At 43.9% G+C, this 24,134-nt stretch overlaps 1 protein-coding gene and 1 long non-coding RNA gene across 4 annotated transcripts in view; one reads left to right on the forward strand and one right to left on the reverse strand.

The window, feature by feature from the left end:
- Positions 1-24,134, reverse strand: part of ZNF704 (zinc finger protein 704) — a 260,938-nt gene that overhangs the window by 31,963 nt on the left and 204,841 nt on the right. For all 3 annotated transcript variants that reach the window (XR_003038029.2, XM_025001516.2, NM_001205753.1), the window contains 2 exons: positions 20,562-20,794; positions 3,944-4,044 (listed from right to left, as the gene is read on the reverse strand). Coding sequence is in view for 2 of the 3 variants with exons in the window: in XM_025001516.2 (XP_024857284.1) it covers positions 3,944-4,044; positions 20,562-20,794 (334 nt within the window). In the remaining variant the exon portion in view is untranslated. The remainder of the gene's footprint in view (positions 1-3,943; positions 4,045-20,561; positions 20,795-24,134) is intronic.
- Positions 1,574-24,134, forward strand: part of LOC101905394 (uncharacterized) — a 45,012-nt gene continuing 22,451 nt past the window's right edge. Inside the window, exon 1 of the long non-coding RNA XR_001501851.3 lies at positions 1,574-1,950. This is a non-coding gene — a long non-coding RNA (uncharacterized lncRNA). The remainder of the gene's footprint in view (positions 1,951-24,134) is intronic.

Consider the following 24,134-nt stretch of genomic DNA (forward strand, 5'->3'; position numbering starts at 1 on the left):
GGTCTCCCACGTTGCAGGCAGATTCTTTACCACCTGAGCCACCAGGGAAGCCCAGGAATGCTGGAGTGGGTTGCCATTCCCTTCTCCAGGGGACCTTTCCCACCCAGGGATCGAACCCAGGTCTCCTGCATTGTAGGCAGATTCTTTACCAACTGAGCCACCACGGAATTACTTTGAAGTGTGTTCATTTCAATTCACTTTATTTATTTAATGATTTGGTGCATTTCTGTAATTGTTTTAAACCTCTGTCGCCTCCCTAAGACAGATTCTTCAGGGCTGTGTCTTGTTCATTTTTGTTTAATAGATACCACATGTTTCAGTGCATCTGGCACACAGTAGGTGCCTGTTAAATGCTGAATGAATGAAAGAAAGAAGCCGATGCTATAGCACAGTGATTACCAACATGAATTCTGGAGTTACATTGCCGGGGTTCGAATCCTGACACCTCCCAGCTGCCTGTGTAATTTTAGCAGCCTGTGCCCTTATATAAAGCAGCATAGCACAGCTGGCCTTCCGTGTCCACCGGGAGCCTACTAAACACAGTACTTAGAGGTGTAGAGCACTCACGTGTCAGTTCAGTTCAGTCACTCAGTCGTGTCCAACTCTTTGTGACCCCATGAATCACAGCATGCCAAGCCTCCCTGTCCATCACCAACTCCCAGAGTTCACCCAGACTCACGTCCATCGAGTCAGTGATGCCATCCAGCCATCTCATCCTCTGTCGTCCCCTTCTCCTCCTGCCCCCAATCCCTCCCAGCATCACAGTCTTGTCCAATGAGTCAACTCTTCGCATGAGGTGGCCAAAGTACTCGAGTTTCAGCTTTAGCATCATTCCTTCCAAAGAAATCCCAGGGCTGATCTCCTTCAGAATGGACTGGTTGGATCTCCTTGCAGTCCAAGGGACTCTCAAGAGTCTTCTTCAACACCACAGTTCAAAAGCATCAATAAGCACTAAATGTTTATTAAATAAAAATAAGGCTGATGCTAGAAAGACTCAGTGTTTACTATCATCAGGAAAAGTATCTTCTGATGCTTCCTCAGGTTCTTCTGAGACACAGAAAATTGTGTTTTTCCACAGTAAGTTTTGTGGAAAAGAAAATAACTGTCAAGGGTGTGTGTGTGTGTGTGGGCTCAGTCGTGTCCAACTCTTTGCAATCCCATGAACTGTAGCCTACCAGGCTCCTTTGTCCATAGGATTTTCCAGGCAGGAATACGGGAGTGGGTTGCCACGCCCTCCTCCAGGGGATCTTTCCGACCCAGGGATCGAAGCGGCATCTCTTGCATCTCCTGCATTGGTAGGCAGATTGTTTACCACTGGACCTCCTGGGAAGCCTGTCAAATAACTACTATTTGTTGGACTTGAGGATTTCTAGGGAAATGATGCACATTCTTGCAGCTGGTTTTATGGGATGGGATCTGTAAATGTTGCTTTCCTGGGGCATCTCCAAGTTTCATGACCATATCTGGCAGGAGCAGGGCACTGACTCAGAATAAACTTTTTTCCACTGACAATCCCTGCACAGAACCTAAAATACAAATCTCCCTTTCTCCTGGGCCTTGCTGTTCAGCCAGATCAGCGGCTTCTCCCAGCCTGGCTCTGTTTCCCCTGAGCTCTCTGCCTGAGGCATCTAGGGAGGTGTCTGCTCCGTATCAGGTCAGGCAGGGCTTGGCTCTCCTACAAGCAAAGCATCGAAGACCCCAGAGAGTGGGCCGAAGAATGTGCATCTGTTCTATTTCTGTCCCCACTTCCTCTCCAGGAAAGGGCGAGCCGAGTCGCTACCGGCTGCCGAGTGCTACTAATAGACACGCAGGCCTGGGGAACATCGTGTGTCCTACACGGGGATAAATCAGGATCAGCCCCTGGTGTGTAAGAACGGAGTGAGAATTACGAGAAAAACGGAGCACTTCTTATGCTGGTGTGGTGTGCACTGCAGCTATATCAGATGCAAGGTATGTATTTGGGGGCTTGGGTTAAGCTACCTTCTTCACAAGCCAATCAACACTCATTAAAAACTGCCCCATCCTCCTATAGGCTCCCAGGCACATTCCTGGGTAGTGGCTGGCAGAGATGGGGATTCTAACTCATCAAGGCCATGTGAAGCACGCAGAGGAAAAAGGGAATCCCAGGGGAGCAAATACAGCGCCTGCTGTACTTGAATTTCACCCACCAGGAGAGCACCCTGGAAGCTCAAAAGAAACTCATGTGATGCCACTCACAGTCTATAAACACATAGATAGGGTATGTGTTTCTGTGTGGTGTTGAATATGATTTGACTTTTGGGCGAGATGGACTTTAAAACAAAGACCCGCAGCTCCTGAATCTAGCTTCAGAAAGCTCTTTCTAAACGTTCAAATAACTGAGTTATTTACACTGTGAGCTGGCTGATGGTGAGAGTTGAGCGAAGACGCCGTGGGGTGTCCTTCCCTGAAGGAGTGGGTTCTGTGTGGGGTTTCTTGGAGGGTGGAGTGGACCCTCTGGCTAGTGGAGCCGAAGCCCTGCTTTGCTGGGCCATGACCGTGGTGCTTGGTGATTTTTCACATGCCATGCCCCGGAAAGGTCTGGCTATGTCCCCAGTATCCCCAGCCTATGGGTGAGGGAGCTGGATTCCTGCTTCTCTCCAGCCATGGCAGGAGCCCACCCACAGGAATCAGCAAAATCACCTTGGAACCCGTTCTTGTTTTCTTTTTCTATCACTTTTTATGGATGATGCCTTGCCTAAATTTATCCTTGGCTGGGCCAAGTGCCTATAGTGCTTATTTCTCAGCAGTCACAGCAAGGAGATCCAACAAGTCAGTCCCGAAGGAAATCAACCCTGAATATTCATTGGAAGGACTGACACTGAAGTTGAGGCTACAATTCTTTGGCCACCTGATGCGAAGAGCTGATTCATTGAAGATGACCCTGATGCTGCAAAATATCAAAGGCAAGAGGAGAAGGGGGTGACAGAGGATGAGATGGTTGGGTGGCATCACCAACTCAATGGACATGAGTTTGAGTCAACTCAGGAAGAAGGAAAGCCTGGTATTCTGCAGTCCATGGGGCTGCAAAGAGACACGACTTAGCAACCGAACACCAACAACATCTTTTTGAAAGGACCCCTCGGTGTCCAAGCACTTGGGGGCTCAGTCATGTGTCTGGCTTTGCCTTGTGCACAGTTTATCACTTACAGCTTTTCGAGATCCCTTCTTAGTTCCACATCCCTGGACAAGAAAGACCCACAGACTAAAGAACAAGAGGCTGTACCATCACAGCCCTTCTGGAGTAGCCCCTAATCCCTGCTGCGCAAAACTTCGTTTTATCTTTCCTTAGAAAGGTTTTGTATAACACAGGGAAATGTGTCTGTTGTACAAATAAAGGACTTATTTGGGCAACAGAAAAGGATAGAGCAGGTCATCAGGCTTCATAAGAATAGCAACACTGATTGTCACTGTGGTTCTTAAACCCTTTTCAGGCTATGTCTGCCTTTGAGGCACAAAGTCATTAACACACTCCACTGGGGAAAAAAATTGCACATATAATTTTACAAACATTTTCAGGGGGTCTAAGGACTCCTTACCCTACCCTACCCTGGTGCTCCATCTTTTACAAATCACTCTCACATACGTTTTATTTTTGAGCATCACACATGACCCTGCAGGGCGGATATTCTGAGTTTCTTTTTCATAGAGAACTGAGGCTTCGAGCAGCAGCTTGCTTAATATCACTTGGTGAGTGCATTAGGGAGGCTTCACAGCTCTAAGTCCATGTTCTTTCCACTTGCCACACTGGCCTGTATTATCTGCAGTGGCCATCTCCGTAGTGATTAGGAAGACCACGCAGGCCCAGTCTCTGTTTCTGTGTTCAGAATTTTTAAGGCACAATGAGAAGTGTAATTCTGAGTGTAGGTGGTCCTGGACTGAACTTGATGGAGATACACCCAGCTCCAAAGGGAGGGCTCCTTACCCGAGATGAATGGTCCGGATGTGCTTCTGGATACCCACTGCAGTACTCAGAACCTTCCCACAGTTCTTCCAGAGGCATTTGAACATCACCTTCATGGAGTTCTAGAAAGGGAAGACAAGGTTACATTAAAATGAAAACTAACCCATCAACATAACAGCTTCCCAGTCTCTTGACTATAACTCAGCACACCATTCTAGGAAACCCCCCAGGTGAGGATCTTAGTGACCTCAGAGATTTTCTTGCTTCCTTCTTAAATACTGAGCCCGGCTGGAACATTTAGTTTACTTTTTAAAAAATATATTTTTAATCGAGGGATAATTGATTTACAATATTGTGTTGGTGTCTGCCATATATCAACATGAATCAGCCACAGGTATATATATATGTCTGCTCCCTCTTGAACCTCCCTCCCACCCCATTAGTTCACTTTTTTTTAAGGTGGTTACAGTGTCTTTCAGGCATTGTGCTGTGTTTAGTCGCTCAATCATGTCTGACTCTTCGTGATCCCATGGACTGTAGCCCACCAGGCTCCCCTGTCCATGGGGATTCTCCAGGCAAGAATACTAGAATGGGCTGCCATGCCCTTCCCCAGGGAATCTTCCCAACCCAGGGATGGAACTCAGGTCTCCTGCATTCCAGGTGGGTTCTTTATCATCTGAGCCACCAGGGAAACCCGGCATTAATGACAGTGAATTTTAGAATATTCATTGAGCACTTACTATGTGCCAAGTGCTAGTCTAAGAGTTTATCTCATTTAATCCTAAAAGATGAATACTATTATCATCACCATTTTACAGATTCATGGAAAGCTTCAGTAAAACATGCCTAGTCAATGGAGCCAGCTTCGAGCAAAACCAGAATGTGAGTTTTGGAAGTCTGGCTCCTGGAACTACTCTCTCCACCAGGACACAAATCTATCTTCTCCTATGAGGATCTTAGAAGTTTTCCAAAACAGTCCAGCAAAGTGATTGAGAGCCCTGATTTTGGACTTACTCTCTCAAGTCCTAGTTTTCTTATTTATCAAGTAAGAACAATAGTACCTGTCTCATAGGGTTATTATGATGATTAAATAGGGTCACGAAAGCAAAATCGTTTAGCGCAATACTGACGGGAGTAATTATTCAACCAATGGCAGCTATTATGGTCTTATTACGATATACTTCCTGGAGTGAATTTGACAGGGAGTGAGTTTTCTCCCCTGTGCTCACCAAGCCCCATCCTTGTTTCCTCCTGGGAACACAGCTAGACTTCATTTCCCAGCCCCCTTTGAAGTTAGGTGAAGTCATGTGACTGAATTAGGGCCAATGGAATAAGGGCAGAAGTGACATACATTCCTTCTAAGCCTTGTCCCTAAACTACTTGTCAGTGTCACTCCAGCCTGTTTTGCTGATTAGAGGTACGGTATACCCAAGGACTTAGGGGACAGTAGTGCCTCAGGAATTTTTTAAAAAATATTTTTAAAATGGAAGTATAGTTGATTTACAATGTTGTGTTAATTCTGCTGTACAGCAAAATGATTCAGCTATACGTTCTTTTCTATATTCTTTTCCATTATGGTTTATTATAGGACATTGAATATAGTTCCCTCTGCTATACAGTCAGAACTTGTACTTTAGGGATTTTTAATCTTTTATTGGCTGTGAATTCTTTTGGCAGTCTGCTAAATTCTATGAACCCCTTCTTAAAGTAATGTTTTTATTAATAATGTTTAAAATAAAATACACAGGATTAAAAAAACTGTGAGTGTGCTGAAATAGTTATAAAAATATTTAAAAATTTCGTGAAGCGGTAATATATATACTCTTTAACACATAAACTAATAAGATCTTTAAGTGAATTTAGTAACTACCATAATTTCAAAGTGGCGTTGTGCATAAATGACATTTCATGATATCTGCTAAGATTGTAAGGTGATATGAAAACATCCATATTTCGTATTGGTAGAAAAGTCACAGGAGGCACTAATACTATAGCGGTTTGATGTCTCCAATCATAATTGTAGGAAATGCTAAATTATAGTTAAAACATTAATGACAATAAAGATATGTTTTTTCTCCCACCTAATTTCATAGACTCTCTGAATTCTTTCCACTCCCTTTACGGGACTTGTGGACTCCAAGTTAAGAATCTCTGCACTGGGAGGAAGGGGCCTGGGTCCCTGGAGAATGTGTAGAGCAGAAACACCCCTTCATCACTCCTGCTGACCTGATTGGATTGTGACATGAGAAATCCTTTATGGAGTTAAGCCACTGAAGTTTGGAAATGGGTTGTTTCAACCATAAGCCTCCCCTGACCAATAAACAAGGATACCTTCCCTGAACTGACAGAATTGCTGTAGGTTTGTTTACAAGTCTAGTAGGATTTCTGCTCTCAAGCCCTGTTCTAGAAAGCCATCATTTACACATTTAGAGAATGACTCACCGGCTATTATGATGGAATTAGTATCCTGATTCAGCCAGTCACCCCCACCTAAATCTTTCTCAATTGAAACAAAATACCTAGAAACATGCAAAAGTGAGGCGTATCCTGTGTGTTGGGAATGATCACTTTCGGGCTGGCAAGTTGAAGACACAGCACAGTGGCACATGGCTACAGTCCGTTGCAACGGATAGATTAGTGACAGCAAGAAGGAGCCCACGCCTCCTGTGAGCTTCGTGAGCCCAGGGGCCTGGGGTTTCCAGAGGTCCCAGGTGGCTGGCCTTCCTGACACTGCAACCTAGCCATTCCCACTGCAGTTCCCGGGCATTGTGGACAGCTTGCCCATGCTTCCTGCTGCAATGAGCAGTACTGAGCTCTAGAAGCTGTGGCAGCAAAGAGCTGGAGCAGAAACTGGGAGAGAGGGATGTGAGGGGAGCTGAGAAGCAGAGACAGAATTAGGACACTTTAAAGTACACTATCGTGAAGAGCTGGTGTTTACTCTAAGGAGACCATTCACAAATTTCAGGCTCCCTGATCTTCTTGAGCCACTGATCCAAACGCATGAGATGGAAGATGAACCAAAGGGGGAGAATTTAAAACCTTCCCTCCCCCCTACTCCAGCCCCAAGGTTCACAAAAAAGAATTTGGCTTGATTTTTTTTTTAATTCAGAGCAGATAATGACGATATTAATTAATAAATCCTCACCCTATGAGTGCTTTCTGCTCATTTTTCAAACAATGAAGCTGTTCTATTAAAAAATATCTTCCACTTAAGGGAATTAATGACTCAAACCAAAATTACAGGTATCTGAGAGTCCAAATATCCATCTGGAAATGAAGTCAAGATAGATGAAAGCACTTTTTCATTCATTCCAAGCCTTCTTGCTGATGGTATTCCTTTATTCATTAAACTAAATAGCTACTTAGCAAGGAATATTCCAGTGGCTGTGATGGAAAGAAAAGAAGCTGTTCTTCAGAACTTACATTCTAATGGGGGAGAGACAGAAATGATCACAAATGATGACTGTTTCAGGTATGGTAATGTTTCTGGAAATGGGGATGGGAAACGCTAGGTCAGACAAAGCCTCTAGAAGGTGACTTGTGAGCTGGGACCTGAAGGCTGGAAAAGGAGCCAACCATGCTATGAGCTAGGGTTTTCCAGGTAGAAGGAAGAGTTAATGAGAGCTGTGAAGATGCAGAAGAACTTGACATACTGTAGGGCCAGAAAGGAACAGTTAGTTTGGAGGGAAAGGAGAGGTGGTGTGATCTGTTTGAGATCATGTGAAGAGGCAAGGAGGGCCATGGAGGCAAGGAGGATTATGCAGGGTCTTATAGGTAAGGGTACGGAATCTGGACTTTATTCCAAAATAAAGAAGCTGCTGAAGGGGTTGAAGTTGGGGAGTGATATTATATGATTTAGATTTTAAGAAAACGTTACTCTTGGACTTCCCTAGTGGTCCAGTGTGGTTAAGACTCCATGTTTCCAGTGCAGGGGGTGTGAGTCGGATCCCTGGCTGGGGAACTAAGACCCAACATGCTGTGTGGTATGGCCAAAAAGAAAAGATCACTCTGTTCTGTTCTGGGGAGGAAAAATAAGGTCACCAGTGTGGTGCTACTGCAGGTTAGAAAAGATGGAGGCTTGAAGAAGGCTTGGGCTGTGAGAACAGAGATAAGTAGACACGTTCAGTGTCCATTTTGGAGGGAGATCCAACAGAACCTGTTGTTGGGTTGAGCATGAGGAAAGTTAAAAGGGATGGTATTAAAGATAAGTTCTGTAGCGAGGGGAGTTGTGGTTCTCTTTGGGATACATTCATTTTGAGATACCTACTGGCAAGTAGGACAATGCATCTATGAGCCTGAAACTGAGAAGAAGTCAGGTCTAGAGATATACATTTGGAGTCAGGACCTGAAGGAATTCTTAAAACAGATCTAGATGAGACCATCTAGGGGGAAATACAGCTAGAGATAATTAGAAGGCCCAGCATACTGTAGATCCAGTATTTCATATAGGAGACTGAGAAGGAAAAGACAGAGAGAAAGGGTGTGGGCAGTAGTGGTAATCAAGATAGGGTGGTATTACCAGCACAAAAGGCAGAAAGTGGCTTAAGAAGGAATATGTGACTTAGTATCACTTGATGTTCCCAGGTGGCGCCAGTGGGAACCTGCCTGCCAATTCAGGAGACCTGAGAAACTCAGGTTTGATCCCTGGGTCTGGAAGATCCCCTGGAGGAAGGCATGGCAACCCACTCCAGTATTCTTGCCTGGGGAATCCCATGGACGGAGGAGCCTGACAGGCTACAGCTCATAGAGTTGCAAAGAGTTGGACACAACTGAATCAACTTCACATGCACACATGTGCAACAATTAGTCAGTTATTAATAGATAGTCTTTTGAAATTAATATAATAGTATTACACAACATGCAGAGCCAAATTCCTCCTACATCTTAGGAATTTCTTAAAGGGTCAAATTGCTAACTGTTTTGGGAAATGACAATCACACTGGCATTTCTGTCCCATAACAAGTATTATTGATAAAACTCCTGTTCCTGGTTCTTGCAATAACATGTCAAGCATTTGCTTCTTGAGTTGATTAATAAAGCCTGGTACTGATGATAGAAAAATAAATGTCATTGGTATAACTCCTTTCCTTAGGAGGAACTAGCTGATTCAGAGGTGTCAAACCCCCCACATACAATGAAGCTGACCAATATCCTCTCTAAATCCCTTGGATTTTGGAGAACTACCAATTACAAGTGCTTGTGCTGTGTACTTAGTCGGTCAGTCACATCTGACTCTTTGACACCCCATGGACTATTGCCCACCAGGCTCCTCCGTCCATGCGGATTCTCCAGGCAAGAATAATGGAGTGGGTTGCCAGGGGATCTTCCCAAACCAGGGATTGAACCCAGGTCTCCTGCATTGCAGGTGGATTCTTTACCAACTGAGCCACCAAGGAAGCCCAAGAATACTGGAGTGGGTAGCCTATCCTTTTTCCAGGGGATCTTCCTGACCCAGGAATTGAACCAGGGTCTCCTGCATTGCAGGTGGATTCTTTACTTATATTCATAATTTTCTGGGCTTATACTAAGGGCTCTAAAGAAATCTGTTGCCCAAAGAAAATTAGGTAATGGATATGAAGAAAAATGATCAATTTTATTCCTTCTTGCTTCTCTTTTGCCCATGGGATACTGCATCATCCCTTCTGATTTCTTCTAGCCCTATTACTCCTTTATAAAGAGCCTCTTTATTAAATTCTTCTCAGTTACCCCATCTGAGGACACCATCAACTTCCCCGAGGACCTGGATTGAAATGGGGAAAAAGTAGGTTATAAAAGAACATAAACAACATTATATATTTTGGGGGGTATGTAAAACAAATAAAAATGTATTATTGCATGGTGGAAATATTGGGGTGGGGTATCTTATTTTTACATTAATTTCCAAATGTAGAAATTGCGTTGTTGTTCAGTTGCTCCATCGTGTCTGACTCTTTGCAACCCTGTGGACTGCAGCATGCCAGGCTCCTCTGGCCTTCACTATCTCCCAGAGCTTGCTCAAAGTCACATCCATTGAGTTGTCGATGCAAAATATAAAAATTACCCTACTTTAAATTAAAATAGAAGTCAACCTATAATATTAATACTTGCTTGATTAATTTTTAGAGAATACAACTATACTAGCACAAGCACCTCAACTTTAATACAATCAAGTGACTTCTTTCTACCTAGGTGAAGGTATGTCAAACCAGAAGGTCTCTTAAATCAGTGGTCCCCAACCTTTCTGGTGGGCTTTCTCAGTGGCTCAGTGGTGAAAAAAATCTACCTACAATGCAGAAGATGCGGTTTGATCCCTGGATTGGGAAGATCCCCTGGAGGAGGGCATGGCAACCCACTCCTGTACTCATGGAGGGAAAATCCCATGGACAGAGGAGCCTGGCAGGCTACAGTCCATAGGGTCTAAAAGAGCCAGACACGACTGAGTGATTAAGCACTCAAGCAACCTTTTTTGGTACCAAAGACCAGTTTCGTGGAAGACAATTTTTTCATGGACTGGGGTTGGGGGGTGGTTTTGGAATGAATGAAGTGCATTACACTTTTTGTGGACTTTATTTGTATTATTAGTACAACAGCTCCAATTCAGATCATTAGGAATTAGATTATGGAGGTTGGGGACTCTTGTCTTAAATAGTGGTTAAGTACTTTTCAGAGTACCCTGATTACTTCCAGTGGAAAGAAATCCTGTCTACAGAACTACTCCCTGTTACGCTAAAGGAAAGCCAGCCATGGGAGGAGGAGAACAGGAAAACATAGCTAAATAAACAGCACCCAGATTGCTGCATGGGTCCAAGCTTGCCCAAAGAATCCAAACTAAGCAATGCGGCAGGCAGAGTTGCAGCCGCCAAGTCTGAACATGACCATCTGTGCCTCAGCCCTGGCTTCTCTTCCCAGCTTCAGCAGATGTTCACCAAGCTGGGTTGTCGGAGGTAGGGAGAGGCCACTGTTGGCTGGGAACCTCAACGAGCTATGGTCCTCCATGCATCTGCCTGGTTTAGCTGAAGCTCCTGGCAGTTGGGCTTCCCAGGTTGCTCAGCAGTAAAGAACCTGCCTGCCAAAGGAGGAGCCGCAGGTTCCACACCCTGGAGAGAAGGAAATGGCAATCCACTTCAGTTTCTTGCCTGGGAAATCCCATGGACACAGGAGTTGGCAGGCTATAGTCCATGGGGTTGCAAAAGAGTTAAACACGACTTAGTGACTACACAACAGCCTGGCAGTTATAAGCAGACTCAAGGAATCTCACACATGCCCAGTGGGACATTCGCAGCAGCTTCCAGGAACTGCTTCTTTAGAATCACTCAGCTTTGGCCTTGTGGGCTACGATGGTTGGAGAGAACTTCCTGGAGATTCATCACCTTTGTGGCAGCTCCCAGAATGTCTCTGATATCAACTGCTCTGGAGCAATAGGCTGAGATCTTTGGCCACGTCTTCCTTCATCTTTTCTCTGCTTCCCTCTCCATGGCAAGCTTCCATGCTGGTTTTGACTTATTTCATACTTAGGATACATGGAGTGGCTTCTATTTTCCTGATAGAACCCAGATTGGTACACAGGACTGATAAGATGACTTCTGAAGTCACCTTCCGTTCAGTTCAGTTCAGTCACTCAGTCATGTCTGACTCTTTGCGACCCCATGGACTGCAGCACACCAGGCCTCCCTGTCCATTACCAACTCCCAGAGTTTACCCAAACTCATGTCCATGGAGTCAGTGATGCCATCCAACCATCTCATCCTCTGTCGCACCCTTCTCCTCCCTCCTTCAATTCTTCCCAGCATCAGGGCTTTTCTAATAAGTTCTTCCCATCAGGTGGCCAAAGTATTGGAGTTTCAGATTCAACATCAGTCCTTCCAGTGAACACTCAGGACTGGTCTCCTTTAGAATGGACCAGTTGGATCTCCTTGCAGTCCAAGGGGCTCTCAAAAGTCTTCTCCAACACCACAGTTCAAAAGCATCAATTCTTCAGCACTCAGCTTTCTTTATAGTCCAACACTCACATCCATACATGACCACTGGAAAAACCATAGTCTTGACTAGATGGACCTTTGTTGACAAAGTAATGTCTCTGCTTTTTAATATGCTATCTAGGTTGGTCATAACTTTCTTTCCAAGGAGTAAGCATTTTTTATTTCATGGCTGCAGTTACCATCTGCAGTGATTTTGGAGCCCAGAAAAATAAACTCTGACACTGTTTTCACTGTTTCCCCATCTATTTCCCATGAAGTGATGGGACCAGATGCCATGATTTTAGTTTTCTGAACGTTGAGCTTTAAGCCAACTTTTTGCACTCTCCTCTTTCAATTTCATCAAGAGGCTCTTTAGTTCTTCTTCACTTTCTGCCATAAGGGTGGTGTCATCTGCATATCTGAGGTTATTGATATTTTTCCCAGCAATCTTGATTCAAGCTTGTGCTTCATCCAGTTCAGCATTTCACATGATGCACTCTGCATAGAAGTCAAATAAGCAGGGTGACAACCTTGATGTACTCCTTTTCCTATTTGGAACCAGTCCATTGTTCCATGTCCAGTTCTAACTGTTGCTTCCTGACCTGCATACAGATTTCTCAGGAGGCAGGTCAGGTGGTCTGGGATTCCCATCTCTTTCAGAATTTTCCACAGTTTGTTGTGACCCACACAGTCAAATGCTTTGACATGGTCAATAAAGCAGAAACAGATGTTTTTCTGGAACTCTCTTGCTTTTTTTGATGATCCAGCAGATGTTGGCAATTTGATCTCTGGTTCCAGTGCCTTTTCTAAAACCAGCTTGAACATCTGGAAGTTCACGGTTCACGTACTGTTGAAGCCTGGCTTGGAGAATTTTGAGCATTACTTTGCTAGCGTGTGAGATGAGTGCAATTGTGCAGTAGTTTGAGCATTCTTTGGCATTGCCTTTCTTTGGGATTGGAATGAAAACTGACCTTTTCCAGTCCCGTGGCCACTGCTGTGGCATACCTTCAGTTACAAGTGTGCAAACATGGCTGGATTTTGACGCATACAAAATGCCAGGGATAAGTTCAATTACAGCTGTATTCCAGAAGGTACATATGTAGGACTTTAAGCATCACATGACTGGTTTACCAGATAGCAGCCTGGGGTTAATGCCAAGTGCCTTTATTTGGCAATTGGTGTGTGTGTGTATGTGTGAGTGTTGGGATAAAGGATGGGTTGATATTCATGCGTCCGAACTTCCCAGAGAGAAGACAGTGCAGTTATTCTGCACAGGTGAGCGTGTGGCATCACACAGGTTTCCTCAGCCTGTCTCCCGGGAACCCAAAGCTTTGGCAGAGGCTGCAGTCACTCTTTCAGGATTGAGAAGTCCACTCAGACCCTCAGCAGGTTCCAAAAGACTGACAAATAGTGTCTTTAAAAAAATCAATAACTGTTAGAAGTTGTAGGCATTCCAGTTCTTTACTGTGTAGGCATTCTAGTTTTTTACTGGGACAGCAGCCTTGTACATGTCATCTCACTAGTTTGGGGCTTTCTTTATTTGTAAAATGAGAACACTGAACAAGCTTAGTAACTTTGGATCCATGAGTTGTATAGGTAAATTCAATAGGTAAATTCAAATGTGTATCAAGCACGGATTAAACATTTCCCACCTATATGCCATTTATGGATGCTGTGCGAATACACAAAATTTTAAAATAACAAAAAGATTTCTATAAATGGAATAATACAGAACGTATTCTTATGTATCTGGTGTCTATGTCTGAGCATATTTTTTTTTGAGCTTCACCCCATTTCATACTTCAGTCATTAGTTCCCTTTTACTGCGGTACAGAATTCCGTTGTGTATATGTACCAGAAATTATTTATCCACTTCCCTGTTTATGGAAACAGGTCTCTAGTTTGGGGTGACAATGAATACAACTTCTATGAAACTTGTCTACAAGTGTTTTTGTGGACATGCTTTCTTATCTCTTAGGTAAATATCTGAGAGTGGAATTACTGGGTCATATGGTGAGTATATCCTTAACTTTATAAGAAACTGCCAAACTGCTTTACAAAGGGGTTGTACCATTTTACAGTCCTAAGAGAAATGAATGAGAGTTCCTGTTGCCCACACTTGGTACTTTGTACTCCAAAAAGTGCACACTGTCTGATTCCATTTACAACAGGCAAAATTAATCTCTGGTGACAGAATCAGGGCTGCCTGTCTGAGTTGGGGGGCAGCATTTGACTCCAGAGGACACAAGAACTGCTGGCCTGGATCAGAGTGGTGATTACTCATGTGGAGACATTAGTTAAAACTCACTGAATGATATGTTTAAAGTGGGTTCATTTGATTGTGTGGACATGATACCTAACTACAGAGTCAATTTTAAATGATGTCTAAAACCACAAACTAAAGTATTCCTTAATTAATAGAAATCCCTAATCATTAAATTAAGTTTTCTCCATCAGTGAATTCTAAAAGTGCATCTCATCTTTGGGGACATCTGTACATTTCCAGACATGATCCAAGCAGTCCTGTAACTTGGAAAGGTTGAGCTTGGGCTTGATGATTTTTGAAGTCCTTCGCGCTCCTGGACCACACACTGCCTGGCAGACTATTCTAAGGTGCTGTCATTGAACTGCCTGGATCTCTCGTCTTTACCCTGCTCCTCCCCGAGGTCAGTCAGCTCTCTGACTCTGGCGGCGATGCTGTGTCATCACCCTGAGATCCGCACGGTGTGACCCCAAGTGGCTTTTCTTAGCACTGCCCTCCCCAGCACTTCTAACAGATGGGTCTATTTCTGGAGCCGCAGTTCTTCTTACAGAAGGCACTTCTCTGCTCAAAATTAGTGGGTTAGGAATTAAGTCAGCCTGGAGACTGGCAACAGGCATAACAGTGAGGGCCGTGAGGGTCTGTTTGCTTTCTGGAGCAGTCATTCACAACTAAAAAGTGATTCACTGCTTTCTGATTCCAAAAGATCGAACATGCAGAGTGGAGCAAATGATTAATTCACTGTTTACTACTGTACAATGATGAGCGAAGTACCTTATGTGAACAGAGCTATTTTTTTCCCTCTGACTTGAGATTCTCCCCAATCTATAGGTAAAGTAGTTCGTGGTCAAGATGCTTGTGGGATAAATGAAAGTGATGAAGACTGGAATTTTGCAATTGCTTTTGAGTCGTGCTGATGTTTTGAAATGCAGAGTCCTGAGTCAGGTTTCCTTGGAGGCCCCAATTTCTGCCAATGTCGTTGCTTCCTTCACCCCTAATCTCACACAGGCTGGCCTCTCCCACTAACCCTAAATAAGCCCAAGGTGACTGAGGTGGCCGAGGGGCCACCTGGTCCTAAGGGTCCAGGACGGAGGATGGAGGCAGGCAGCCTTCCCTGTCCACAGTCACGCTTCTCAAATGCCATTCAGTCCGTTGTCAAGTGGGTAAAAAGGAAAGCAAAATACTAGCGGCCAGCCCCTCACCACAACTTGACCATTATGGTGCTATCGTTTTTCATATTTTACAGATGAGGAAACTGAGCCTTAGAGAGGTCAAGTGATTTGCTACGCTCACAGGAGTACTGTGGGCTTCCCTGATGGCTCGGATGGTAAAGAATCTGCCTGCAGGAGACCTGGGTTCGATCCCTGGGTAGGGAAGATCCCCTGGAGAAGGGAATGCCTACCCACTGCAGTATGCTTGTCTGGAGAATTCCATGGACAGAGGAGCCTGAATTCCTATGCATCTATGGGGTTGCAAAGACTCGGACATGACTGAGCGACTAGCACTTTCACACTTTGATGAGTATTATAGCTGGGGTGCTAATTCCAGAGCCCGAACGGTTTTATCCTGTTTGGGAAAGGACAAACCCCAAATTTGACTGAACTAGGAATCTGATGTGAAAAAAACGCACAGTATTAATTAGTTATGAGCCCTTCTTGATTTTCTAGAGGTCTTCAGGAATTGAATGTTAACTCCTGGCCTTCCATAGAACTGTTTTCTCCCAGACGCCTGGAGCGGCTGTATTTAGGGCCATTGCATCACCTTGTGGTCAGGATAGGAACTGCACCTTCCCGGTACTCCCCGAGTCCCTGCTCATACTACTAGGCTTTTCTCAACATCTGAGTACAGTCAGTCTGAAATTCCAGAGGAAAAATTCTGCTAGAACGGGGCTTGAGGCAGTTGGCTGGCTGATTTCCCGAGCCAGGAGAAAGAAGCCTTTCATTTCCCCTCCTCGCGTTCCCACCTACCTTGGCTAAAGGGCCATGTGCCCTTCCTGCAGGAAGCTGCCCCTGCCCTCCCGCCCCCACTCCACCCCAGCACAGTGGTCCACAATCTTTTTGGCATGAGGCACCGGTTTCGCGGAGGGGGGATGGTTTATCGTGTACTTTATTTCTATTATTATTACATCAGCACCAGCATCAGGCATTAGATCCTGGAGGTTGGGGACCTGGGCCTCAGGAGACAGCCTGGAATTCCTCTCTCTGTCTTTGAGTTCTTTGTAACCCTCTGCACCCCATTCCCACTCTGCCACGTTGTGCTGGCTGTAGCTGGGTCTGACTGTTTTCTTGCCATGTTATTTTCTTCTGGGTGCAGAGGGAAATGTGGATTCTTTGAAATAAGCTCAAGAGTTTTATCTTTGCTCTTTTAGCTGCTGCTGCTGCTAAGTCGCTTCAGTCGTGTCGGACTCCATGCGACCCCATGGACTAAGCTGATCTTATTTCTAAAATTATAAGCTACAGGATTTTTGGCAATTCACATAGCCTCAGTGAGCCTCTTCTGCACAATGGGGATATGACTAAGCCAAAGATGTTCGTGATGATTAAATGACATGCTGCATTTAAAAGCATTTTGTAAACTGTAACAGTATGCAAATATAGTTATTTATATATGTATGTATAAACTTGATAATATCAGCAATTGTGTCTTGCTCACCACTGACAGTAGGCAGTAATAATGCCTTATCTAGGCAATGAATCTCTCTTCCTCTTTACATAAGTGGAACAGGGATCATGTAAGAGGTGAGAGTGAGGAAAAGTGTTAAGATAACTTCCAAATAAGTTTCCATAAGGAGGAAGACCAGGGTCATTGCTTCATGATTATAGTATAGGGTATGCCTCTTCCCGCTTTGTTTCAGGGTCCTAAAATCGGTCTATTACAAAGTTGCTATATTCCAGTTTTAGGGCTTATAAGCCCTTTCTATAATTATGGTTGGTCACACTTCATCTTCATGATCGTCCTGAGACAGGTTTGATAATATCTGTTTGCCTGTTTAACGGACAAAGAAGTTGATGATCAGAGAGATGAAGTGTTTTCCTGAAGTTCTCAGGCTAGCAAAGTTGAGTCTAGAATGCGGATCTTTCGATTTCTAATCAGGACACCTTCACTTACCACTTATCATGTTCTCTCTTTATCCTAAGGAACAGGGGCTTCCAAACTTTTTTGACCATCAGCCACAGTGAGAGACACAGTTTGTACAGTCGGCACATAGATGTGCAACTGAAAGCAAAGCATCAAGGAACAGCACTCAGCCTGATTACATCCATTGCCCCTATTCTGTCCTGTTCCCTAAAGATGTGCTGGTCACAGTCATTAGAAAGATTCACAAGCCACCGGTGGATTGAGACCTGCAGTTTGGAAAATATTGATCTAGAAGGTTCTCAAACAGTCCCCACAGGACATATGCCCAATACAAGTCCATGGTCTCAAATAGATATTATGAACCTCAGGGAATGAAGAGGAAAATAAAATGAGTTCATAAAGTGTCCCCCAACTAGAACATATTGTCTATGGATTAGGCAGTTAACTCTTGGAAATCGTTTGAAATATGATTTTAAAAACCAAAATAGCAGCATTTCAGCTACTGTGTTTCTACCACATTATGTGTATGGTAAGTTGCTTCAGTTCTGCCCAACTCTTTGAGACCCCATGGACTGTAGCCTGCCAGGGTCCTCTGTCCATGGGATTCTCCAAGCAAGAATACTGGAGTGGGTTGCCATTTCCTCCTCCTGGTATCTTCCGGACCCAGAGATCGAACCTGCAACTCTTAATGTCTATCTGCATTGGCAGGCGGGTTCTTTACCACTAACGCCACCTGGGAACCACATTTGAGCACAGCATCTATTGCTTATAATTATTATTGCCTTTTTATACATCAGTGTCCACCTGCCTAACTTTTGACCTTGAAGGAAGGGGCTGCACTTTAATCTCAGGGCATTGAGCATTGTGCCTGTTGGGTGCTCAATAAATATTGGTTCACTTGATACACTAAAAAAAATGAATCGTGAATTGCAACCATCCTACTTTCTTGTTATTTCCACTCTTCAAAATAACTCTAAATTCAAAAGACAATGACTTGGTCTATGTTCGGTCCATGCAATAAAAACTAGGGACTACTTGGGACTTCTCTGGGTGTCGGCCCAGTGGTTAAGACTTTGTGCTCCCAATGCAGGGGGTGCAGGTTCAATTCCTGGTCAAGGAACTATGATCCTACACCAAAAAAAAAAAAAAAAATTAGAGACTACAAGTTTCATCCTTTTGATATCACCCTGGGGAAATCCAGAGTCTGAATGGAGGGAGAAGTCACAAAGAAAGAGGGAGGGACATGGTTCCCAGACTCCTGAAGAGTGGGTCTGTGCCATTCAAATAAACGCCAGTTTGTAACGATTTTTTTTTTCTTTTCATTTGGTAACTTGACTATCTCCTAATTGAGTTGAAGCCTAAAGACTTTACATACAAGTCTGACCAAGGCAACTGAACTGCAATGCAAGAGTATGAATTTTGTCTCGTGGCTATGTCGGAAAGGAAAAGCTGTGATGAGCCTTCCAGCAGGGCACCTTACAGCACTGGGGAGCTCCCTGTGCTGTGAGTCTTTGCCACAGGCTTGGCTGTGCTTAATGAGAGCCAAGACCACACACTCTGAAGCCCCCAGAGAGAAAGTCTGTGCAGCCGGAAGCAACAGGACAGACTCCAGGTCCACACAGCTGTCTGCCTATGGGTTCCCACAGGTGCAAGTGCAGCCTCTCTCCCCAAGTAGTCAAGACCAGGGTCTCTGGGGACCCACGGGATGCCTGGACAGCTCCAGGACCCTGCCCAATGGACTGGTATGTGAAACAGCAACTCTTCATGCCCCAGCCTTTGGGAAGGACCAGAGATGACATCAATGCCCTGTTTGTTCTCTGGGCAGAGAGTGCGTGTACCACCAGCACCATTACACATGCTGCCCGATGCTGAGAGAGATGCAGGGACGGATGGTGTTGGATCAGTGCCATCTCTTTGTTTTTCTCTTTGAAATGAACTGGGAAAATAGGTTGCACTGCAGTCTACAGGGTTTTCTTTGGATTTTTGTTTGTGAATAGTCATTAATAATGAAGCTACCAATTGCAAACTAAAAAACTAAAATATATTTTAAATGTCTATTTACATGGAGATTTTAAAATAATGTTACAACGTTTTCCAGATATTGCAGTAGTATTTCTTTATTCTATGAAACAGAAATGCTTTTTAAAATTGTGAGTGAACATAAGCACTTAAATGTATCTGAAGAGAATGAAAAGGATATGAGTTTTTGGTTTAGGCAGACCTGGGTTTGAATGGCAGCGCTGGCCCTTTCTAACCTGCATGTGTGTGTGTTAAGCTGCTTCAGTTGTTTTCGACTCTGTGCAACCCTGTGGATTGTAGCTGGCCAGGCTCCTTTGTCCAAGGCATTCTCCAGGTGAGATTATTGGAGTGTATTGCCATTTCCTTCTCCAAGGGATCTTCGGGACCCAGGGATCAAACCCACTTCTCTTAGGTCTCTTGCATTGGTGGGTTCTTTACCACTAGTGCCACCCAGGAAGCCCTCTAACCTGCACTACAGGGGTTAAATGTATAACTTCCCTGGTCCTCAATCTCCTATCAAGATGGGAAAACAGTACCATACAGGATTGCTGTGAGGATTAAATACAAGTGCAGTCAAATTAATTTATTAAATAAGCTAGATCTATTTTTTCACTTCTAATTTTAATACATACATAATTTGGGGCATGTAAATACTACGTATGTTTACAAGTTAGCTTTCATGTATATTTCACATCTAGTTTTATAAACATAAGTCCGAAAATCTTTCCTACAACCCTCTAAGAGTCTGTGAAGCAGAAAAGAGAAAAACATAATTTTATTTTACAGATGAAAAAGTTAATTCCCACAAAGAGAGTGAGTTAATTACCAAACCAAGCCTGAAGTCCAATTTTTTGACTCCCAAATACTGGTAAAGTCCAGGTGGAAGTGTTGTGAAAGTGTTAGTTGCTCAGTCCTATTCCAGCCGGCCAGTCTCCTCTGTCCATGGGATTCTCCAGGCAAGAGTACTGGAGTGGGTTGCCATTTCCTTCTCCAAGAATACTGGAATGGGTTGCATTTCCTTCTCCAGGGGATCTTCCCCACCCAGGGATCGAACCCCAGTCTCTTTCATTGCAGGCAGATTCTTTCCTAGGTTACCTGATGTTACCAGTGCAGCAATTTACAACCAGGGGAGAGGACGGGATGAGATTGGGAGTGGGGTGATGATGCGTACTTGGAAGAAATATAGTAATACTTTAATCATGACCCTTAATTTATTTGAAGACTTCAAAGGATATTAGAGGCGAACACGGGCTGTTTCTGTCGATCAGAAGGGGCGTTGGTTGGAGAAGTGCCCAAATCACCACCCTAGGAAGCCGGTTCCCCCCAAATGAAATCTGAAACCAACCTTTCGTTTCCTTGGGATGGGCTCATCAAAGAGCAAGTTGCCGGCCTCCGCCTCGTCGATGCCGTCGTCAGGGGGCGCGGGGCTGCGGAAGGGCTTGAAGCTGTCGGCAGACAGCGGCGGCGACGGCGTGGACGGGTTGGACTGGTCGCTAGGGGCGCTCCAGCTCCAGTAGCCGCTGCTGCTGGTGCTGGAAGGCACGCCGCCCCCCTCCTTCCAGGATCCGCTCAGTCCCTCTGTCGGAGCACACAAGCACAGCGTCAGCGCCCATTCCCGGGCTCCAGGGGCACTCAGGCCGGGTCAGAGGGGCAGTGGGGACCGAGATTCCCTGCTGGTGAAAGCACCCGCAGCCCACTTGGTAATTTGCAACAGCTCAGTATGTACGTTGTACTCTATTTATACTTTCAAAAAAGTTGCATGATAGTTTGTTTATAAACATCTGTTTTAGCCATATATGCGTGCGCGCTAAGTCGCTTCTGTCCTGTGGACTGTAGCCCACCATGCTCCTCTGTCCATGGGATTTTCCTGGCAAGAATACTAAAGTGGGTTGCTATGCCCTCCTCAGGACAGGCCTTTCCTATGAGTTTTCTGATGGATGTTGCTTTATGCAAAACTAGTTCTTTAGGATGATAGTGGAGAATATATGACAACAAGGAGGAAAAAAGTTTAGGAAGTTTAGGTGTTTATGGACTATCTTACTAAGGGAGTAATGATATGCGGAATTTCTCCAAACCCCAGCTCCACATTTTAACATTTTAAAAGGAATTTCTTACAGGGCTGTGATCTTTGGAATACATTTACAGAGTTGATCTAAGATTTAAGAACCTAAGAGAGAGAATTTCTGATTAGTTACCTAAAGCCATTTGCCATCCAGCTTATTCTAACAAGTAATTGTGCCTTATATTTGGTGTATGTTTTACATCTTACAAGGGCTTCCTGGTAGTTCAGCTGGTGAAGAATCCGCCTGCAATGCAGGTGACCCCAGTTCGATTCCAGGGTTGGGAAGATCCCCTAGAGAAGGGATCGGCTACCCACTCCAGTATTCTGACCTGGAGAATTCCATGGACAGAGGAGCCTGGTGGGCTATAGTCCATGTGATCGAAAAGAGTCGGACACAACTGAGCAACTTTCACTTTCATTTCACTTACATCTTACAAAGCTTATTCACACAATCTGATGCATTCTCATAATATCTGTCTTTCAGAGCAAGGATTATTATGCCCATTTTACAGATGAGGTCCCTGAGGCACCAGGAAATTAACTGACTTGCCATGATTAGTACATAACGAGGATGGGCCAGGGTCTCAAACCCTGGTCTATCAGTTGGCCCTCCTTCTCCTTTAGTACATGCAGACCCCAGGTATGAGCATTCTTCTTTTTTTCAGGCAAAGCTGAGATCAGAAAAGAACTTATTGGTAATAATTACTGATAAGACTGGTGTTGAATTTTACTTTTCCACTTGTGGGAGAAAACATGATGAAATGCTTGCTAATATAGAGAGATTTTTGCCCAGTTGGAATGTCTTCAGGGGCTCTCTTAATCACTGAAGATTTGCTTTATTTTTCAAAATGCCCAATCTTAACTAGCATTTGTATAAATTTGACTTTCTTTTGGATAATTTCTCCTCCATATTAATGTGCATTTTGAATATATTAAAACTATATCCTAACTACAAGAAGGAAAAAAAATCCCAAAATGCCTCATTAAAGAAATGCTATTAACATCTGTGTAATTAGTAATGAACTGAAGACAACATACTAGCATTCATCAAAAAATTTCTTGACTATCTTCACCTAATTATAGGTTTCCAACATATTCCTCAACTTTGTCAAGCAAGAAGTTCAGTTAGATGAATGAAGTTTTAAGTTGAATAGCAGAAGTAAGTTAACCATCTCATTTAAGCCTAGCTCTAACAGAATTACATGGTCTGTTATGCAGGCTCACACCTTGATAGCATTAACAAAACCAAACCAGCATCTCACTCCCTGTGGTCTACACAGAGACTGAGATACTCCCTGAACTGGAGTTGCTTCTACTAAATAAGAAAGCTCTTTCAATACATGACTTCAGGCTGAGTCTGCCTGGAAAATCCCAGGGACGGCGGAACCTGGTGGGCTGCCGTCTATGGGGTCGCGCAGAGTCGGACACGACAGGCAACTTAGCCGCAGCAGCAGCATAAAGCCTTAGGTAATATTACCTGGTGGACAAACTCTCTTGGCAGGCCCAGGAGGCTTATAAATATATTAAAGCATACACTTGTATAATAAAACAAGTTCGTGGTGCAAGATCTGTAATCATGGTAAGTAGGAGGAACTGGCAGGAGAAGAAGGGGACAACAGAAGATGAGATGGTTGGATGGCATCACTGACTCAATGGACATGAGTTTGAGCAAGCTCCGGAAGTTGGTGATGGACAGGAAAGCCTGGCATGCTGCCAGGCTTTGGGGGCTCCTAGTCCATGGGGTCGCAAAGAGTCAGACATGACTGATCAACTGAACCAAACCGATGAGGAACTGAAATAATTTTGAAGCCAACTATTGTTACAGTGTGGTTAACACTGTTTCCTGGCAGTGCCAAAAGTTAATTTATTTGTTTCCCTGTGAATGGCATTTCCTTTAGAAACACTATTTAATCAGAAAGACAATGGAATATAGAAATAAATCTTTCAGAAAAAAAGTCAGAACCAATTCCTAGTGCTTTTCAGAGAGCAGTGTCTTCTTATCTTAAACAAGCTTTTGCTAAACATTCAGACAGGCATTTTGCTGGAATCTCCCTCGTTTTGGACCCACACCCTAACAAAACGATCCTTTCCTAGCACAGTAGAGGATCACAACAGTTTCCAAAAATTCACTGATAGGCAATAATTCTGGAGATAATCTTTATTTCTGAAAAATAGCTTTCATTATCATAAATTCCTTTCCCTTTTTAAGAATTTGCTTCCTTTTGCAGAATAAATGAGACACATCAGAAATTTGGGATTACTATCTGGGTAGTTATTTTTTTAAGTCATAATGAACACTCTCTTTATAACTATGCTAAGAAAAGTTTGTATTGAAGATGCAAAAGGTTTATTTTGATCCTAACATTTCAATACAAAGGAATATAAAAATGTTCTCAATTTAAAAATTCCAATGGTAGAAAGAATGAGTACATCAAAATTATTGTTTTCCCCTGAGGATTCCATGAAATTCTGCAATTCTTTTTTCCTAGAATAGGTTTTGGGGATGAGTTCAACCTTGCTTTTCTTATCATCTTTCTTTTGCAGCTTTGCCAAGCTGAGAAGGATATCAGGAAAGATCAGGCTCATCTCAAGGGCACGGTAGCTACTCTATGTGAAGTGACATCACCCCAGCTTGTAGGGAATCAAGACAGTAGGCACTGCTGATTTCTGGTATTGATCTACATTCCCAGCATCTTGATCATTCTTCCCACTTCCAAATAGATTGCATTAAGTTTGGGTGAGGACTTGATGGATGTTCCACAAATTTATTTTAACAACTCCTGCTTATAACCAGATTATGGGGGAACCCTGGCTCATCAGTGACTAGGCTGTCTTTTGAGAGGAGGTTTTCCCTGG

The sequence above is a fragment of the Bos taurus genome, chromosome 14, assembly GCF_002263795.3.
Source record: "Bos taurus isolate L1 Dominette 01449 registration number 42190680 breed Hereford chromosome 14, ARS-UCD2.0, whole genome shotgun sequence".
Lineage (NCBI taxonomy): Eukaryota > Metazoa > Chordata > Mammalia > Artiodactyla > Bovidae > Bos > Bos taurus.